Source organism: Vitis riparia, chromosome 13, assembly GCF_004353265.1.
Source record: "Vitis riparia cultivar Riparia Gloire de Montpellier isolate 1030 chromosome 13, EGFV_Vit.rip_1.0, whole genome shotgun sequence".
Lineage (NCBI taxonomy): Eukaryota > Viridiplantae > Streptophyta > Magnoliopsida > Vitales > Vitaceae > Vitis > Vitis riparia.
The window spans coordinates 25509495-25529360 of NC_048443.1; the positions used below are offsets into that span (position 1 = coordinate 25509495).

The following is a 19866-nucleotide window of genomic DNA, read 5'->3' on the forward strand; positions in this document are numbered from 1 at the left end:
TAGAAGTTACAAAATTTAGTTGCAACTTTATATAAAAGAATTTGTACCACGAGGAAAAAAATTTATTAAACTGACAAAATCATGAATTCTTTCTAGCATTTTAATTTTTTTTTACTATTTTGTATTTATTTGTATTTTTCCATTTTTATTTCCTATATCTTATCATGATTAGTTTTAACTTCATTTCTATTTATATTTTTATATGTATGACTCTTAATATAAATGAACTTTTAATTGAATATAAACTATTAATTAATATGTATGACTATTTCTAGTATGTTAAACAAATATATAAAAATAATAATAATAATAATAATAATAAGGTTTAGTGGGTGTTCGATAAATCAATTTAAATAACTTAAAATAATTCAATAACTTAATTTATGTTATTAAATAAATTAAGTATATTTGATAAAATAACTTAATAATATAACTTAAAGTCAAAAATAACTTTAAGTAATAAGGAAAAACAATTAATTAATTCTCGAGTTCACCTCTTCATTTTATATTTTTACCCTTATTTGTCTGGGTTATTTTTACAATCTCTTTTATTATTTTAGGACCTTCATTATTAAGCAATTTTCTTTGTCCTAATTATAATTTATGAGAACAAATATATCAATTTGATGATTTATAATAAATTTTAAGTTAATTTTATCAAAAATTAAGTAATAAGTTTAAAATCAACAACTTAAGTCATTAAGTTTTATCAAACACCCTTTTAGAAACAAACAAATAAAATATAAAATAAAGAAATAAAATATAAAATAAAATGAAATAAGAAAATCATTGATGTAATCATGTGACTATTTCTTATTAATCAATAGTCTTAGCATGGTAACAAAATTTGATATCATATAAAAATACTTATAATTCAAGTGAAATATCCTTTTTTAATTATTTATTTATTTAGAATAATGTTTTTTATTTTTTATCAAATAAATATTTTTACTTTTGTCTAAAGAATCTATAATTTAAGTCTAGATTTATTGTTATTGACCTATATCCCTTTTTGTAGTTGACATAGAATTTTTTTTATGTATTTGAAACTTAATGTCAAATTTTTGGTTGAGTTATTGACTTAATTATTCTATACTTCATGACTTTTTAAAAAATACTAAAAGATACAAATTGTCATTCTTTTCAAATATTAAATGGTTTTAATTAAAAAAAATCAAAATAATACTAAGTAAATGCTCTCAATTTTAAATATAAATTTCATATAAGGGATGTTACCATTTTTAATTTATTTGAAAAAAAAGGAATTTTATTTAATAAATGTCTAATTTTGGATGAGTTATTGACTTAATTATTTTATACTTCATGACATTTTTAAATATATATATAATCATTCTTTTTCAAGTACTAAATGGTTTTAATTAAAAAAAAAATCATCAAAGAAAATGCTAAACTTAATATTTATTATTTAAATTATTAACTTAAAACTTATTACGTAATTTTTACTTAAAATATTAAGATTGTATAATGAAATTTATTTTTAAATTATCAAATTGGTATTTATCCTCATAAATTATAATTAAAGTAAAAGAGATTAAATAACAATAAAAATTATGAAATAATGAAAGAAATTCCAAAGGTAATAAGGATAAATAAATAAATAAAATAAAATAAAGATATTAACTTAAAAATAAATTAATTACTATTTAAAATTATTTTTATACCTAATGACTTAAATTAAATTATTCATCAAACACCTAACGAAGATATATTATAATCCTAATTTAGTTGGATTTCAACTCCTTCAATGTAGTTTGCTGGGCGAGAAAATGGATAAAAATGATAAATAAATAAAAAATACGGAAAATTTTGAATCTTAAATTTTCGCGGCAAACAAACGGAAGAAAGTCGCTATTTTTGAACTTCTCCGAAAGTCCCTCAAGCCGTTTAAAAATGCCTTTTCATCGGTTATTCTGTTTCTTCTCGTTGGTTATGGAAATACTCTCTTTGTCTCTCTCTTCTTCCTTCCCCTGAAAATCTCTCCAATTCTTTGAAATTTCAAATTTTGCAACTCAAAACAAACTCAGGTCAAATCGAAAGCACTTCATCATCGTTTTATGGTTAGTTCCTTTAATTTATTTTCTCTCCCCTCCGTTTGTTTCTCGGGAAAATCCCGGAGAAGATGAGAAAGTTTGAGGAATCAAGTGGTTTCCAATATTTTTCGCTGATTTCCATTTTGATTGATGCGTGTTTTTTTTTTTTTCTCTTCTCTTTTCGTGTAATTAAGGTTGGATCTGGTAGGTTTGGGAGTGTGTAGAGAGAAGAATCCATGGCGTACAAGGTCGACCACGAGTATGACTATCTCTTCAAGATCGTACTGATCGGAGATTCTGGTGTGGGGAAATCAAATATTCTTTCGAGGTTCACGCGAAACGAATTTTGCCTGGAGTCTAAATCCACCATTGGTGTGGAATTTGCAACAAGGACTCTTCAGGTGTGTGTTTTCCGTTCCTTTCCTTTCCTTTCTTTTATTTACAGACCTTGTGCAATTGATCTGTATTCCGTGATTCTAGGCGAAGGTTTCCATTTTGTTTCCTGTAGGTTTGCTATTTATACTGCGTTGAACTATATAGGTGGTGGAAAAGTTCTATTGAAATTATTATCTCATCATATGCACCCAATTGATTAGGATATTCATCATGTGAGGTTGACAGATTTTTTTTTCCTCTTTCATTGGGTTTTCTATTTCATTTCTTATTGAAGGGAAGTGGGGTTCAAATTTAGTGCCTATATATGTTCGAACTTCGCCAGCCTGGTCCGGTTCATTACTTTCCCGACGACATCCATCTTGATGGGGAATAACTAACAATAATTTGAAATGGGTTTGAAGTTAATCCCAAGGTAACAAGTAGTTTCAAAAGTATTTCTTTTTTAAGTATGGACATTTTCCTAACTGCAACAATCGACCCAAAAAGAAAACGATGGCCGAACTTTGCTCATGTGATCGAACCTAATTGTACAGAAATACCCAGTAGTGGGTGACAACATCCTTTGTCATGTCCAAGTTGTGATGATAATGCCACCCCACAGTTGACTTGTATTTGCATTTTGACTGAAGAACAATTTGGTAGGGGATATTATTTCACTATTTAGTTTGACTTTAGTCTTGGATATGGCCCTTCCACTGCAGGCTTTTTAATTAATGGAGCCTGTTGAATCTCTCCGATCAATTTAAAATGTCTGATGGGTTGGTTCAATTTGTAGGATCATTGGAGAGTTTTTTTTTCTATCAATCGGCTGCCATTTGAATTACTAATAAGAAATTGGGTTTCAGATGTGCTTTTTTTTTTTTCCTGCTGATGAGGATCATTCTGATTTTGTGATTATTGAAAGTCAATGTAAAGATGATTAATTGATTGAAAAGCTCATAATGATATGGTGCAGTTTTTGGATTGAGATGGCCAGAGCACTACAAGAACTTGGAATAGCAGCAAATTGCTGCCATAGATTGAACACAAAAACTTAAATATGGGCGTTTTATTTTTTTAACTGGTAATTGGTTGAGATTGGACTAGTGACTAGAAGCAATTATCCAATCCTTGTTGATCACACTTCAGTTCTACATGAAAAAGAATGCATGTTTCTTTCTGTCTGTTTTGGAACATGATGTATTCTACAAAAAATGACATGAAACTGTGTAATTCCTTATTCCATTCACAGTTGGCATGTGTCATAACCATTTGATAACAATACAAGATTTTCATCTTTGTTTTCCTGTAATTTCAAAGGAGACACTTCCACAGGGTCTTGTTTTGATGAGTCACATGTAACAAGTTTCCTACTGTGAAATAACTTTACAGGAAAAAAATATTGAAACAATCTGATATATTTTCCATTTAAGAGGTCATTAAGAAATTCACGTGCTGTCTTGGTTAAGTAGGGATTTAGGTTTAAAGATGTAGTCTGTTTCTTGGGATTGGTAGAGCTTCTGTTGGATATGAGCATGTCAAATTCTACCTCTCCAGCATTTGACATGGTGGATTTCCATTTGGGGCCAACACGAGGGGCAGTGACAGGGGGCACCTGCGGTAATCAGTCACTCTTACGAGAGCATGTGGGCTTTGAGCTGTACAATACTGATTAACTATTTACTAACCATGAAGTTTTCTTCCTTTTGGGAGCCAAAAATGGCAGTTTGCCACTCTCTTTGATGGCTCTTATGCATGCCTAAACTTATATGTGAGAGCCTAGCTGCTATCTAATGAAACTAGAAGTTTTTTCATTTTGGAGTTTCTAAATTTAGTTTAATTTTGACACAGGTAGAGGGGAAAACGGTTAAGGCACAGATATGGGACACAGCAGGTCAAGAAAGGTACCGAGCTATCACCAGTGCTTACTATAGAGGTGCTGTTGGTGCACTCTTGGTTTATGACATAACCAAGCGGCAAACATTTGAGAATGTTCAGAGGTGGCTCCGTGAACTGAGGGACCATGCTGACTCCAATATCGTCATCATGATGGCTGGGAACAAGTCTGACCTGAATCATTTAAGAGCAGTCTCAGGGGACGATGCTCAGATCTTAGCAGAGAAGGAGGGTCTCTCATTCCTTGAGACTTCAGCATTGGAAGCACTCAATGTAGAGAAGGCATTCCAGACTATTTTATTGGATATCTACCACATAATAAGCAAGAAGGCTCTGGCAGCTCAGGAGGCAGCCTCTATTACCCTTCCTCATGGCACCACAATTAATGTTGGGGACCTTTCAGGTAATATGAACAAGAGAACTTGTTGTTCTACCTAACAGGATATCCTCTTTCTGTAAGAGAGGAAAAAGGGAAGCTAGCATGCGCAAACAACTTTGTTCCTTGTGACAGACATGTGGTATACTTTCTACCTTGTGGCATGTTTTCCTCTAGAGCCCATGTGAAAAGCAGGTTTCTAATTCATAATAACCATAGCTTGAATTGGGTTTGACAATGTTAGTGCTATCTTCTTTTGACTCAGAACTCAAGGGAACCATGAGGGACAGTTGTGAAATCAGGGTCTCTGTATAGCCAGGAGATTAATGAAAGACGCATTTGTGAATGTAGTTGCTTTTTCTTAATGCCCTATCCTACAAAAATTATTGTGTGGTTGACATGTTTAGACTGTTGTGGCACTAAAGAATGCAGGGCCTTTGTTTTTGTGTGTGTATTTTGGCGGTGTGGAGATTGAATTTGACAATGATGTCTCTTGTTTGTTAGCAGCAGGTTCCAAACTTTTCTCAAGTTAGTAGCAGGAACTTAAAAGATTGAGGAGAACAAGAACAAGCTACTTGAGCCTCTCGCAAGCCTGAACAAATATTCCATGCTGATCTTTTAGTAATGAAAAATCAATGATAAGCTTACTACCCTAAGCCTGGCCAATAGGTTAATTTCCTACTCCAACCCTTTAGATGCTAGGGTATCTTATAGACGTGGATCGGGTGCTCTCTTATAATAAGTAGGCGCAGAGATGCTGGAGGACCACTAATGCCAGTGGACTCCATTAATCTTTCTAAGATTTGATCATTGTCAATAGCCAATTGGTGAGTTGAAGCTATCATGTGCTGATATAGAGAGAGAGAGAATATTTATCCACCATCATCCTTGCTGCTCAGTGCTGCTTGGTGCAGGTTAGGGTCCATCTGCAGGACATGTCTCTTTCCGCCTTGTAGCTAAGCATAGAAAAGGTATGGAAAATCTTTTCTTACAATCCAAACAAGCTTTTATCAAAGTATTGAGAAGGCAAATACATATAAAAGGTTGATAGAATCGATGACTTTTCCCTGGGTGGGAGAGGGGGCTCAGCTCATGGGCACATTTCCAAGCTTAAGACTTGAAGTGGTCCAGGACCAATGTGTTCTAAGATTCTAAATTGAAGCATTACAAGCAAATAAATTCTCCACTTAAGATAGCCTTGGTTTTTTTATATGGTAATTCACTTAAAGAAAAGGTTCGTCTTTAAAGTACATTTTTGGAGTCAGAGGAGAATAAAATCCCACCAAGCTTATCCATTTCACTAAGAAATTCAATGATTTTGGTTAGTTAGTACCGTATTTTCAAACTCTATCTGCTTCCAAGAGAGTGACAGGGGACCCGAAAAAGAAAACCCAAGTTAAATTCTCATTTCAATCACGTAGAGAATATTTTCTTTCCTACCAAACACAAGGTGAAGCTTTCCTACTACTCAAAAGCCACATTAAACCATGTGGCTCTTACATCTGCATCTGTACACACACACTTCGAATATATGCCATCAAAAAGCAGCTTCATGAGCTCATCTGCCTCAGCTTCATGGGATTCACCTTAATGGCTTGGTAACTCAGGCAGTTAAGCTTAATTATCAGTTATCACAAGCTAATGATTATGTACACACTTTTATACACTAGCTTTTGCAGGTTGTGCAAAACAAAGCAAAAATGCATCTGTCTCCATCATAGATTTGTGCACATGTTCATAATGGGCAATGAAATGAGCAGTAGGCCTACCTTGGACTGAACCAGGGACATCAAAAGAGCTGAAGAAAAAAAAAAAAAAAAAAAATTTGGGAATCTTATGGTGACCCACTTCGAATGGTCATAACCGAAAGTTTTTGTGAAAATTCCAACTTGAAATAATAGTTTTTAGTACATGACACTTTTAAGATGGTCAAATGCTAGCTTGATGCCATCTTTTGGGTAGGAATTTTTAGGATAAGTTAAAAAATGATTATGTTGAACAAATCTTTTGGGCCATGTTAACTAAAGAGAGATCACTAGGCAATATTATCATGTAGCTTTGAGCTTTGGGCCTCAAGAGTGGAACTTTTCAGTCAAAAACAAAGTGTTCCTTCGATCAAATACTTCTTCGTCCTGATAAAAGATGATATTGAATGAATCTTGGCTTTAGAAGTATATTTAACCCATCCAATCTCATTTACAATCTTCACCAAACTATGGAAGTAAGCCAACAATATGCTTAAAAAACCCTAACAGCCCGCATATCCCACCTTTCATGTGGACTTTTTTGTTACATAGTTTGGGAGAAGTGAATATTAATTTGAGGAATTGCTAAAAAAAAAAAAAAAAGGCACTTTCCAAAAGACTTGACTCAAAATCTTCCAAGCATCATTCATGTAATATCATGTGATAATACCATCTACTTTAAGATTAAGAATTTAGTTTTATCCAACATCCTATCTACAAGAATATCACCTAAAACATTTTCTGTAGAATTTAGTTTGATCCAACATTCATTTGTAAAAATATCACTTCTATGATTAGGTGCCTCACATTTCTTGTGAGGTCTTCATTGATTTGGTGTGTCACTCAACCAAATTCACTTTGTAACTTTCCCTTAAGAGTGATATCTTATCCCAAAATACTTTATTACTGACTGAAATTGCCTTTACTATTAACCAATCATCAGGCTTATATCATTAGCATTTTTCTTTCTTTTGGACTACATGGTACCACTTTAATTTGGCTTTATTTCAAAAAAGAAAAAAAAAAAGTTAAAACAGAAATCCTCCTGGCTGGATTGGATGCTCTCCTTCCACTGTATTTATGCCCAAAAAGGACAGGGAACTGAATGAAGAAAGTTGAATAATTTACATCATAGGAAGTCATTAACAGTGACACATTAACCCTTTTTTCCCATCTGATCCATGTCCAAGGTCGACTATATCTAGCCTTTTAAAGACAAAGAACCTAAAAAAGTGAAGCAAAGACCTCTCTATAAAAGCAGATCAAAGCAAGCCCACCACCCATCCCATTTAAGAGGGAAAAAAAAAAAAAAAAAACACTCCTAGTCTTACAACAAGAGCCACCTTCCTCTGACCCAATTATAGGTTTGCTTTATAATCAGTTACTGACCATCTTTGATCATTGGTTAAGGCATATTATGGAGCAAGAAATGGAGAGGAGAGAGAGAGGTCATGGAGAAGAAGGAGAAGGTGGTGATGAGAAGTGGGTTCATGATTCATCTGTGGATTATAAAGGAAGAGTTCCTCCTCGAGCTTCAACTGGCGTGTGGAAAGCTGCCTCCTTCATTATCAGTAAGAACATTTAATATGCTGAGTTGCTGTAACTATACACTACAAATGTATGTTTGCCTTCTCCCTTCATGTAGATGTTCAGATGACCATCAGTAGAATCTCTTTCACAAAGTATATATTTCATTCATGCCCACAATCACTATGTTTAAATTTGAAATGTTTTGAAATCTAAATAGTTAAAAAGAGTTGCTAGCTAAGTCATTCAAAAGAAGTATGAAGTTTTGATTCACAATTTGATTAGTTCCTCAGTTTAAATGGAGAAACATCAGGTCTCTGTTGATGGAGATGAGTCCTTGAAAGTTGTTCTCTTTGGATGAACGGAAACCATGAGAAATGAACCAATCACAACAAAAATTTCTCATCACTTCTGCAACCTTTGTTACTAGCTACTTTAATGGATTGACAGCTGAAAAATTGACCCATGTCGTTTTAAAATTTTGTCCGCATTCCCACCCACTTTTTCGGGCACCTTACTTTGTTCCTTTTACTTAGCCTATAACAGCGTTTGTTAAATAGGGAATTGATTCAAAAGTATAGTACTCCTTTCTTTTTCTTATTGGTATCTAACTTTTGGGAACCTCTATTATTTTTTGACTAGCAATTGAGCTTAGTGAGAGGCTGAGCTACTTTGGATTAGCAACCGATCTCTTCAATTACTTCTCTAAAGTGCTTCATCAAGACTCCAAAACAGCAGCAAAGAATGTAAATTACTGGATAGGAGTCACAACCGTGATGCCCCTACTGGGAGGATTTCTTGCCGATGCCTATACTGGTCAATTTTATACTGTCCTCCTTTCATCCATCATCTATGTCATGGTAAATCTTATAGCTGAAATAAATTTTTTGAATGTGGTATTTGTACTAAGACTAATGAGAATGTTTCGCTTTTGTTCCTATGAGAATTAGGGTTTAAGCCTCTTGACAATGTCTCAGTTCATCCCAAGGCTAAAACCATGCAGCAATAGGAAACATTGTGAGCATCCTAGGAAGGTTCATGAGGTGGTGTTCTTTCTTGGCATGTACTGTGTCTCTCTAGGAACTGGGGGACACAAGCCCTGCTTGGAAAGCTTTGGTGCTGATCAGTTTGATGACAATCACCCTGTCGAGAGGAAGAAGAAAATGTCTTACTTTAACTGGTGGAATTTTGCATTATGTTGTGGTCTTTTAGCTGGTGTAACTGTTATAGTTTATGTTGACGAGTATGTGGGCTGGGGTGCTTCCTATCTCATTCTCACGTCTTGTATGGCCTTTACCATCCTAACCTTCTATGCCGGGAAGCGTTTCTACCGCTATAGGTTGCCTGAAGGGAGTCCCTTGACCCCCATGTTGCAGGTTTTGGTTGCAGCCATAGCCAAGAGAAATCTACCTTATCCTTCCAATCCTGATTTGTTGTATGAAGTTCCCAAGTCACACAAGTCCAAAGGAAGGCTTCTATGCCATACAAATAAACTAAGGTATATAAATTGCCATTCAAAAACAATTGAGATTAATTATATTCCAAAAATTAATGCCATGAGATTGATGAATAGGTTTCTTGACAAAGCTGCAATAATTGAAGACAAGGAAAGCCTGCAGTCAGTGGAGAAGAAACAAAGTCCATGGAGACTAGCCACAGTGACGAAAGTTGAGGAGATGAAGCTTGTTCTGAACATGATCCCCATCTGGTTTACTACCTTAACATTCGGCCTCTGTGTGGCACAGGCCACTACATTCTTCATCAAACAAAGCGACACAATGAACCTAGAGATTATTAAAGATGTCAGCATCCCATCAGCTTCCATCTACTCTATTTCAGCAGTTGGAATGATCATTTCAGTCACCATCTATGAGAAGATCCTAGTTCCACTACTAAGGAGAGCCACTGGAACCGAAAGAGGCATCAAAATCCTCCAGAGAATCGGATTTGGAATGATATTCTCAGTTCTATCAATGAGCACCGCAGCCTTAGTGGAGAGAAAGAGGCTAAGAGTTGCAGAGGAGGAGCTCACAGGAGGGAAAACTGGGCCAGTATCCATGAGTGTGCTTTGGCTAGCTCCCCAATACCTAATCCTTGGGTTTGGTGATGGGTTCACGCTTGTTGGCTTGCAGGAGTATTTCTATGGCCAAGTCCCGGATTCCATGAGAAGCTTAGGCATAGCCTTCTACCTCAGTGTGATCGGAGTAGGGAACTTCTATAGCAGTTTACTGATAACTGTGGTGGATCATGCCACAGAGAAGAGTAATGGAACAAGCTGGTTCCGGAAGGACTTGAACAAGAGCCGGTTGGACAACTTCTACTGGCTGCTGGCAGCCATGTCTGGACTCAATTTATGTGTTTTTGTGTTCTTGGCGAAGAGGTACTCCTATAAGAGCGTGGAGGGGAGGCTGGTGGTGGCTGGTTGTGAAGAAAATGGTGTGAGCTGATCTGGGCTGTTTGGATTTTTTTTTTTTTTTTTTTTTTCTCTTCTAAAGTGGGTGATGAAGTTGCTGATTAGATCCCTGTGTCTTATTGATTTATGTAGACATTTCAAGCTTTTGCAGAAATTTGATCTCTTCATCGTCTGTTGACTCATCTAACCATATACCTTACTGTAGGATTGATGTATCACATATCTCATAATAGTATTCTGAGTTCATGGGGATTTTCTAAAAAAAATAAATAAATAAAATAATTTTCTTAAAATATGATGGTTGATTTGTGAAAGAAAATTGTTTTAAAAAATATATATAAAGAAATCAAATATAATTAAAATTATTATAAAAAGGTAGAAAAATAATATTATATAATAATAAAAGTGAATATGATTTTTTAAAATTCAAAGAAAATGGAAAAAATGATTTTTTTTTATTTGATTTTATTATAAAAAATTTTAATAAAATTTAAATATTACTAAAATTAATTAAAAAGATATATTCTTAAAATTATTTAATCTTGATATAAGAATGTTAAAATAAATCATTTGAATTAATTAAAAAATAATTTTTAAAAATTTTAATTTTTTCTTTAATATTTTTCCTCATTTTTTTGATGACCTGGCTTTAGCCTTTGCATACATTATATTTGAACTTGTTTAATTTCCTTCTCGGGAAAAATCATAATTACATAAGAGACCTTTAGGATAATTCTAATTAAATTTTTTTATAAAAAATATTTAAATATACAAATAGGATGAGGCCACGTGCTTTAAGGAGTGTGTCTCCGCGCCCGTAACAAGGAGCACTTACAGTTTGTGTGTGGACGCTGCTGCGCCCACAGCCTGCCCTGAGTGTCCTCCTCTCCTTTCTTTCAACTTCATCACCATTCGCCTCTCTCTCTCTCTCTCTCTGGTTGTTGAAGCTTCATCAATGGCGGACAGCCATCAACCCTTCAGGCTCCCTCAGCAAAGTAAAAGAGAAAATCCCCGCCTCTTTCTTCAAAACAACCACCCACAGCTTTTCTCCACCTTCCAACATGCCCCAGTTCACCAGCTTCATTGCCCTGATCAGAACCCAAACCTTGTAGGTTTTGTTAACAGCGAAGGAGTGCATGTGGTTGGGCCCTCCTCTGCGTCTTTTTCTTTCCCTAGTTGCGGTGACCATTCTCTCTCCTCCATTCACAACGCTAAAGACTTGGACCACCGTTTCTCCTTTGGCGCTGACGCTGTGTCTTTATCTCTGGCTCCTCACCGTCGCCACCAACGGTGTGCTCCTCTGGAGCTGAATCCGAAGAGATACGACGTCGTTTCCGTTCGAGGAGGAACTCCGAAGCCGAACAACGAATTGAGAAGTTCGGTTCCGCTTGGTCCTTTCACAGGCTACGCATCGATCTTGAAGCGATCCAGCTTTTTGAGCCCTGCGCAGCAGCTTTTAGACGATTTTTGTGGCGTAGGCCGTGGTGTTTCCGATTCGGCGTCATTTGATCCTCCGTTGGAAGGAAGTGGAACCGCTGAAGATCCGATCGGTTGCAGCCATGGCAGCGAGCATTTCTGGAAGAGCTCCAGGTTCGCACCAATGCTCGACGAGGTATGGCCGAGGCCTAAACTGGTTTTGCTTTACCTTGTTTGGTTGCTGGGAAAAGTAAAGAAACCGAAACTTTGGATTTAATTGAGCTAAAATTTTCATTTGGGTTATTAAAATACTTTGATATTACAATTATTCCATTTAATTGAACTGTGTTTTATATTTTGTGTCTTTTATTTTCTCAGCAACCAAACAAAAAAGAGATCAATGTCCATTACTATCGAAGTTTGCTTTATTTCATTTCTGTATCTTAAATACTTACTGTAGATAGCAAAAAACAAACTCCCATGTGAATTCAAACATGTAGTTACAAAATTAAAGCGAGAACCTGAAAAAGATATCCGATGAGTACTACATTATTTGAGCCTTAGATTGTTCTTTTGCTGTCAATTAACGTGACTGCAGGAATCCATCTCAACCCAAAAAGAAAATGGCCAGTGCACCACACTTCCCTAGTTTAGCACCCCCATGGAAATTGGGTTTTAAGGATGAAAATAATATCAAACAATTATCCAAAAAAACCCTGTAGTTTATAAAGTTGCTAGAAGGACATGGACAAATCATAATTTGATTATATCAAACATTGTTTAGTGAAGAAAATCACATGTGAAGCCATAATAAATGGACTCGAAATACAAAAATGAAGCACAATTAATATTCCCAACAATTTCCGAGGGTGCCATTAGCTCTACTGTTGTACTGATTCTTCTGGGTCATGAATGGTTAAAAGAGGGTTATGGTGATGTTCTCTCCTTTTGCAATTGAATGATTCTGATGATTTGATTGTTACTGTCAAGGAACCAGTTTCTTGGGGGAAGATATGGAGTTATTTACTGGATATTGCAAAAAGCTGTGTTGTCTTGTCAAATTGAATTTCTTCACTATTCCCTTTTTTTTTTTTTTAAATATTTTCTTTTGGCAAAATGCATCATCTAAATCTCCATATCCGGACCTTCTTCATTAAATATGCAAGGATAAGGTTTGTTGGTTCTTTTGATAAATGATATCACGTAAATCAATGCACACCTTATGGCGTCAGCTTCTAACTATTGAGCTATTTCACTATTTTAGGGGTAAAGTATCAGCTGAAAAGCACTAAGATTGGACCAAAAGCATGTTTTGCTATCCTTACAATCAGCACTTAAATGCATGTAGACAATCAGTTGCAATATATAATAATCTTATCTTGTTTTTAAATTTTTAAGAAAAAATATCAAATTATATTATATTATATATTTTTTCATTTTTTCTTGAAAGATATATAAATTTATTTTTATTTTTTATTGTTATCTTGAAATTTTATCCTATTTATTATTTAAATTTTCATGTAAATATTTAAAAGAAAATTAAGGAGTTGTACACTCGACCAGCCTAAGTCTAACTCAAACAATTTGAACTCAACCCATGCTTAGAGAAACGAGGTTGAGTTGGTCTTAAGTTGAATGCCTTATGTTAAAGGTCAGATTGAGTTGGACTCGGATTGATTGTTTCTTAAGTTGGGTTGGCCTCAAATTAGCTATCAACCTCACCAACCTGCCCAAGTTACAGCTGTAAATGCTTCATATCTTCAAGTTGGAAATTTAGAATGGCTGGACCTGATGATTATACAGTGAACCAAAAGGCATTAGGAGTCCATAAAATGCAGTATCACACTTTGGATCACATCCACAAAGGAGAAATGTAGAAGTTAAGGTCATTGCATTGTTGAAGACGTGATGGGTGAGCTCAAAAGCACTAAGGTTTTGTCATATTGTGCAAACTCCTAATGACGTGTGCAAGGCTACAAGTTATTCTTAATGATGTAGGCACCAAATTTGAGCTGACTGATGCAAACACTTTGGATCATATCCACAAAGGAGAAATGTAAAAGTTAAGGTCATTGCATTGTTGAAGATGTGATGGGTGAGCTCAAAAGCACTAAGGTTTTGTCATATAGTCAAAACTCCTATTGGTGTGTGCAAGACTGCAAGTTATTCTTAATGATGTAGGCACCAAACTTGAGCTGACTGATGCAAATTTGAGTTAATTATACTAAGATATTTTTGATAGACTAGTTGAATTGAAAATAAGCAATTCACTTCCAATGGTCTTTGTTTTATAAAAAATTATGACATGTTGCTGAATCAGTTGGAAAAACTATTTTAAAAGTCATATCATTTTCATTAGAGTTTGGGATCTTTGTCTCTCTGATTGGGAGTGATCTTAATCTGGGCTATGTCATACAACTATAAAAAAAAGTTGTCACATGCTGAAAACAAGGTTGCTCTTGATTCCTTCTTCGTATACATATTTAGCAGAAGGACTGGAACAGACAATAGATGCTCATGATTTTCTGTTTTTCTTTTCCCTTGATATATTATTATGCCAATATGTTTAGTGAAAGATATCATCTTTCACTTTTATGATCCCCAAACTACTTAACTTGAAATGAATATCCCTTATGCCTTGCCCAAAAAAATGAGTGAGCCTAATACCTTTCAATCCATCAACTGATTTTACACAGTTTTATTTTTATTTTTTTATTTTTTTGTCGTTTTACAATCGTGTTCTGTTCAAGGAAATGCTTGCTCAGGGAACGCACCATATATTCCAATATTGCAATGTTCTTAAAGGCAACATCTCTGTTGAAAATGGTTTCAACCAGGGTAGAAAACTCAAAGCTCTAGATCAGAGACCACTAAACCAAACCAATGTGGTCTGATTAGAAGTTGGAAAAGCACTTCTTGTATTGGATTGTGTCAAAGCATGTTTCTTGATATATCTATATCAAACATATCCATGAGCTAATCAACTATTAATCAAAACAGGTCACTTAGGCATTTGAGTGCCCCTACTTCCTATTCATATTTGATATTTAAAAAGCCAGATATTGCTAATGATAATACATCCATGTTCTTACCTCACAACTTCTTTTTGTCCATATCTGATACACACAGGATTGACCAATTCAATTAAAGAGATTCAGATCCCTGTGTAATTTTGTTTCCCCTTCATTTCCATTAGGTTTACAGGAGATATAAGCTTTACTGTCAGCAGATGCATTCTGTAGTTGCATCGTTTGAAACTGTTGCTGGGCTTCAAAATGCTGCTCCGTACATATCTTTTGCGTTCAAAGCCATGTCAAATCATTTCAGGTACTTGAAGAATGCAATTTTGGATCAAATTCAGTTTACAGGCAAAGCTCGTGTAGGCCATAATATTGGAAAAGATGAAACTCCAAGAGTTTGGACAGCTGACCAGGGGTTTCATAGCCAAAAAGCAGTTCAGAGCTCAATGTTTCTTCAACATCCTATTTGGCGGTCCCAAAGAGGACTTCCAGATCATGCGGTAGCTGTACTCAGGGCATGGTTGTTTGAACACTTTCTACATCCGTGAGTGATTTCTCTTGAAGCATTTTCTCTGATATTTTTTTCTTAAAAAAATATTACATTTTGCAAGAGAACTATATCAACTAAATATGGCTGCTGTGACTGATGTTTGCATTTTTCAGTTATCCTACTGACTTGGAGAAGCAAATTTTGGCCCAACGAACAAGCCTATCAAGAAATCAGGTGAAACTTTTTCTACCATTGTTGCTTGCTGGATTTTCCATCTAACTACCATGAGATAGATATCTACCCTCATGTTTACCCGCATGCTCTGGATCTATGACTAAAATTTTGAGATACACCCATTGAAGCGGTTCATAGTTTTGCCCTGTGTTGCATAGCACCCATATTTATGATGATGGCTGCAAACCTTATTTCTTAATAATGTATTTTTATAACTCACCGGAATTGAGAACTTATTGGACAGGTTTCCAACTGGTTCATCAATGCAAGAGTTAGACTATGGAAGCCAATGGTAGAAGAAATACTCACGCTTGAGACAAAGCAAGCTCAAACGGCAGCAGAGGGAGAGGCTAACAAGCCAACTGACCCCCTTCCTTCAGCAAATCCACTGCCTCTTAGGAAACCCTTTCAAAACACACCCACCCAAAAGATGGAAGATACTCAGTCTAAACGAAGTAGAAATAAACTCTCCTATATGCTCGAACAAAGAGATGAACAAACGAACTTTCCTTACAATAATTTCTCAAGCAATTACCAAATGGGTGTTAGTGGAATTGAGAAAAGTGCAAGCAAAGGCATATCTTTAGCATTGGGTCTCCACCAAAATAACAGAATTGAGTCATCTACGAGCTTTTTTCAGCCTGGAAACAAATAGCCAGCAGTATTTGAAAAATGGTTCTGAAGCACGAAATTAAAATTCAGGGAAGGATCGAAGGGCGCATTTGCTTCATGATTTTGCCAGCTGAAGTATTTCATTCGATTCCAATGCTTAATTTAGAAGCCTTACTTCTCAGCAAAATCTACAATACAATATGCTTAATGGAATGAAGAACATAAGCAGAGACAAAAGAGGATCAGTGGGAAGCTACCTTCTCTTGAGAAGGAACGAGGTATGATCCTATATAAATGTTATGATATATTGGGTGTCAGATACTTTGGTGTCAAATTCTATGATATTGCAAGTTGTCTGTGTTGTATATGCGGAAGCTCTGATACCGGTTTATTATGTGAACCGAAATTTTAATGCAACAATGTTAGTTCAAGAACACAAAGCTAAAACAATTCATATAAAAGCTTACTAATTAAGAATCTATGCAATATTCTTTATAGAAAAGAATCGATTCATGTCAATCTTGACTTAGCTCAATTTGAAAAAGGAAAAGGTCAAGAAAAACCTCAAGGTGATGATCAATGTTAGAGATTTTCTACTTGTACTTTCACACCAGGACAACATACATCTACATAGATGCCAGAATGGTGCACAATTGTTGAACTTCATAACCGTCCCTTGTATTTTTTAACCCTCTGTTTAATGATCACTGGATACCACGCCCTTCTGACAGGAAAATCTGCAATGTTCCTCTGCCAGGGAAAGTATTGGAGATCAAAAAGTCACTTAAACAAGGTTTATTCAATCGGGAATGAAGTAAATGAATGAACTGACTGGTACATAATAAAGCAAACCTGAGGTATTATTCTTGAGCTTGCACTGAAAATTGTAACCTATGTATAAAAACTTGGCACAATGTGTGGCTTTTTTAACCTTCTTTTATCATGTAGGATTTATCTTAGGCCCATGTGTACAATTATTTGGCTCCCTGCAGTAAACATTAGAAGTCGCCATTAGTTGCTATTTCTAGGTTTATATTTGTGAATTTGGCAAAAATATTTGCAGTTACTTGGATGGTTACACTGACATGTTTAACCAAATATTATCATTTTTTTTTTTAACTTTGATGAAAGGAGACTACGAAGCTGAATATTTACAAATACTATTGAAATATGAGTCATGATAATCTTCAAAACTAACCAAATATTATCATTATTAAGATTATAAAGGTTGGTTGCTTGCCAAATGTTCAACGCAATCCCATGAAGAATGTACATTCGAGGATCCCACCAATATAAGATGACATTTCTTTATGTTTTCTGCCTTATACGTTATAAGGGTTAATCTCGTTTACTTCTCCTAAGATTTAGACTAAATACATTTGACTACTGTTAATGTTCACTAAGACTATGTTTGGTTCCTAGAAAATATGACAAAAAAAGAAAAAAAATGCACCGAAATAAAATAATGGGAAATAATAGAAGGAAAGAAAAAAAATAAAAATAAAATATAGGTTTAAACTATATTTACCCGATGGGTGGGATAGGATATATATACATCTTAAAGCATCATATCCTACTATTTATATTTAATTTATGGATTGAATAAAAATATATATATTAATGTTTAAAATAAAAATTATATTACATTCAAATATTTTTTATTTAAAAAAATGAAAATTTTCTTATGTTTAACCATATTTATTATCAAAATATTTAAAATTTATAACTTATCAGATCTCATCATCAATCAAATATGGTATAAGATATAATATTTCTTTTCTTATCTTATCTCATGTTATATTTAACCAACCAACCAAATATAATTTGGAAGTTAATAAATTATTTTTTTATGTTATTTTAAACTTATTTAACTTATTTTAAATTTTTAATATAAAGATTAAATAATTGTAAGATGTATAAGTTTTTAATTAATTTTAATTATATTTTATTTTCTTTGATATTTTTAAGAATAAAAACAAATATGAGAAAAATCATTTTTTTTAATAATTTTTTCTTTTCCTTATGAAAATCAAAGGAAATTTTGATACTGATCTTGACTTAGTGGTGTTCTTATGTGCTTCTATGTATTAGATTACTTTAATTTCTTAAATTTACCAAACCGGAAGAAGAAAATATAAGTTTGTCTTTCATTTTTTCCCTCTCATTTTATATCTTTTTTCAAAATAAAAGCAGAATAATTTCCATCAAATGATGACATGTTTGGTTCCATTTTAGAAAAATGTTTTTTTGAATGTTAAGAGACAAAAAAAAAAAAAAAAAAAAAAGGAACAAACAAACAAAGTCGGGATTTTTTGGAAACAATTTTTTAATTTTTAAAAAAAAGTTATAAAATATACTTAAAGTGTTTTCATTTTTTTTTTATAAAATATTTTGATAAATAATTTAACATATTTTGAAATTTTTTATATTAGAGATAAGTGTATAATTACATTTATGAAAAATAAGTAAAAAAAAAAATCTATGATTTATTTGTAAATACAATTGAAAATCATTTCTAAAAATTATTTTTTAAAATATAATCGAATAGTGCCTAAATTGTTTAATCAATAATCATATGTGATTTTGATTTTTTTTTTTTTTTAAATCCGTTTAAAGAACGTGATCAAACATGCTTGAAATTTTTGTAATTCAATATTAAAAAATATGAAGAAAAAAACGTGCAAAATCTTCTTATTTCTTATCGATTTAATAAATAATAAAAATGCATAAAGTCATAATTTTTTTATCGTTATTATTATTTTTTTTTCCCTTTTTGTCTTCCTTCTTTGGCTTGTTTGTATTTGCTTTTTAAGACCTAGTGGTTACGTGATGCTTTGTATTTGCTTGTCAAAGTCAAAACACATTCACGTTTTAAACTCATAAGAAATTTCACTCATTTTAAATGACTTTATTAAAAAGAATAAACATTTAATATAAAAATAAGACAAAATAACTTATTAAAGAAGTTATTAAATGATTATTGATTGAGAACTTATCAATTTTAATACCGCAAGCAAGCGATAGGCTTGAACAAAAAAAATGTTTATAAATACATCATTCATAATTATATTATCGTAATATGATATTAAAAAATGATATGAATTAATTGCAATATAGTACATATACGATTTGATCTTATTATTTTATTTTATATTACATTAATATTTATACTTTGATTCAATTTATTTATAATCAAATATGATATAGTAATTTAGTGGATTATGATAATTACCTTACATCGTTATTTACTGTATGTCACATCTAGTATGTATCACATACACTAATATAATTATTTTATGAAAACTATCTCGATAATTAAGATAAGTCATCTCTCTAATTAAAAAATAATGTATTATAATTTCATATAAATTACTCACATCCATAAACCGAATGTGAACTATACATCACTCTGTATGAACCCATGACTTGATTTTTTACGAAACTTTGAATACACTCAAATCATATGAGACTAAAAAATACAAATAAATAAATTTATAAACAAGTGTACAAGACATCATACTTCCTTCGACTCAATCCTTGGAAAGTCTTCCGAACATTTTCCGAACATGATCCTAACATTTTCCTTAGAAATCATAGGAATGACAGCAGAAATGGAGTTGGATTCACCGACTCTTGCCGAAAACGTTAAAAGTCTTTCCATCTCTTCCTCCGCTTTTCATCCTCAACTTGAGCGAATATTCCATATCAATT

At 33.5% G+C, this 19866-nt stretch overlaps 3 protein-coding genes across 6 annotated transcripts; all 3 read left to right on the forward strand.

Annotated features, from left to right (window-relative positions):
- The first annotated feature begins 1943 nt into the window (after nt 1–1943).
- Nucleotides 1944–5098, forward strand: LOC117927939 (ras-related protein Rab2BV-like). Of its 2 annotated transcripts, none has more exons than XM_034847670.1 (3): nt 1944–2078; nt 2246–2452; nt 4278–5098. In XM_034847670.1, the coding sequence occupies exons 2-3, from the start codon at nt 2288–2290 to the stop codon at nt 4758–4760; spliced, it is 648 nt and encodes a 215-aa protein (XP_034703561.1). In that variant the 5' UTR covers nt 1944–2078; nt 2246–2287; the 3' UTR covers nt 4761–5098. The 2 variants fall into 2 exon arrangements, with proteins under 2 accessions (XP_034703561.1, XP_034703562.1); XM_034847671.1 differs by having other exon boundaries at nt 2260–2452.
- A 2646-nt stretch (nt 5099–7744) lies between these two features.
- On the forward strand, nt 7745–10565 carry LOC117927779 (protein NRT1/ PTR FAMILY 5.6-like). Its single transcript, XM_034847455.1, has 4 exons — nt 7745–8014; nt 8613–8830; nt 8921–9468; nt 9544–10565. The coding sequence occupies exons 1-4, from the start codon at nt 7861–7863 to the stop codon at nt 10415–10417; spliced, it is 1794 nt and encodes a 597-aa protein (XP_034703346.1). The 5' UTR covers nt 7745–7860; the 3' UTR covers nt 10418–10565.
- A 639-nt stretch (nt 10566–11204) lies between these two features.
- On the forward strand, nt 11205–17089 carry LOC117927686 (BEL1-like homeodomain protein 9). Of its 3 annotated transcripts, none has more exons than XR_004653395.1 (5): nt 11205–11995; nt 14996–15363; nt 15483–15543; nt 15788–16433; nt 16887–17089. XR_004653395.1 is itself a non-coding variant. In XM_034847338.1 (4 exons), exons 1-4 carry the CDS (start codon nt 11339–11341, stop codon nt 16196–16198), a joined length of 1497 nt encoding a protein of 498 aa, XP_034703229.1. In that variant the 5' UTR covers nt 11205–11338; the 3' UTR covers nt 16199–16616. The 3 variants fall into 3 exon arrangements, 1 of the variants encoding a protein (XP_034703229.1); XR_004653394.1 differs by having other exon boundaries at nt 16913–17089; XM_034847338.1 differs by lacking the exon at nt 16887–17089 and having other exon boundaries at nt 15788–16616.
- The last annotated feature ends 2777 nt before the right edge of the window (nt 17090–19866 follow it).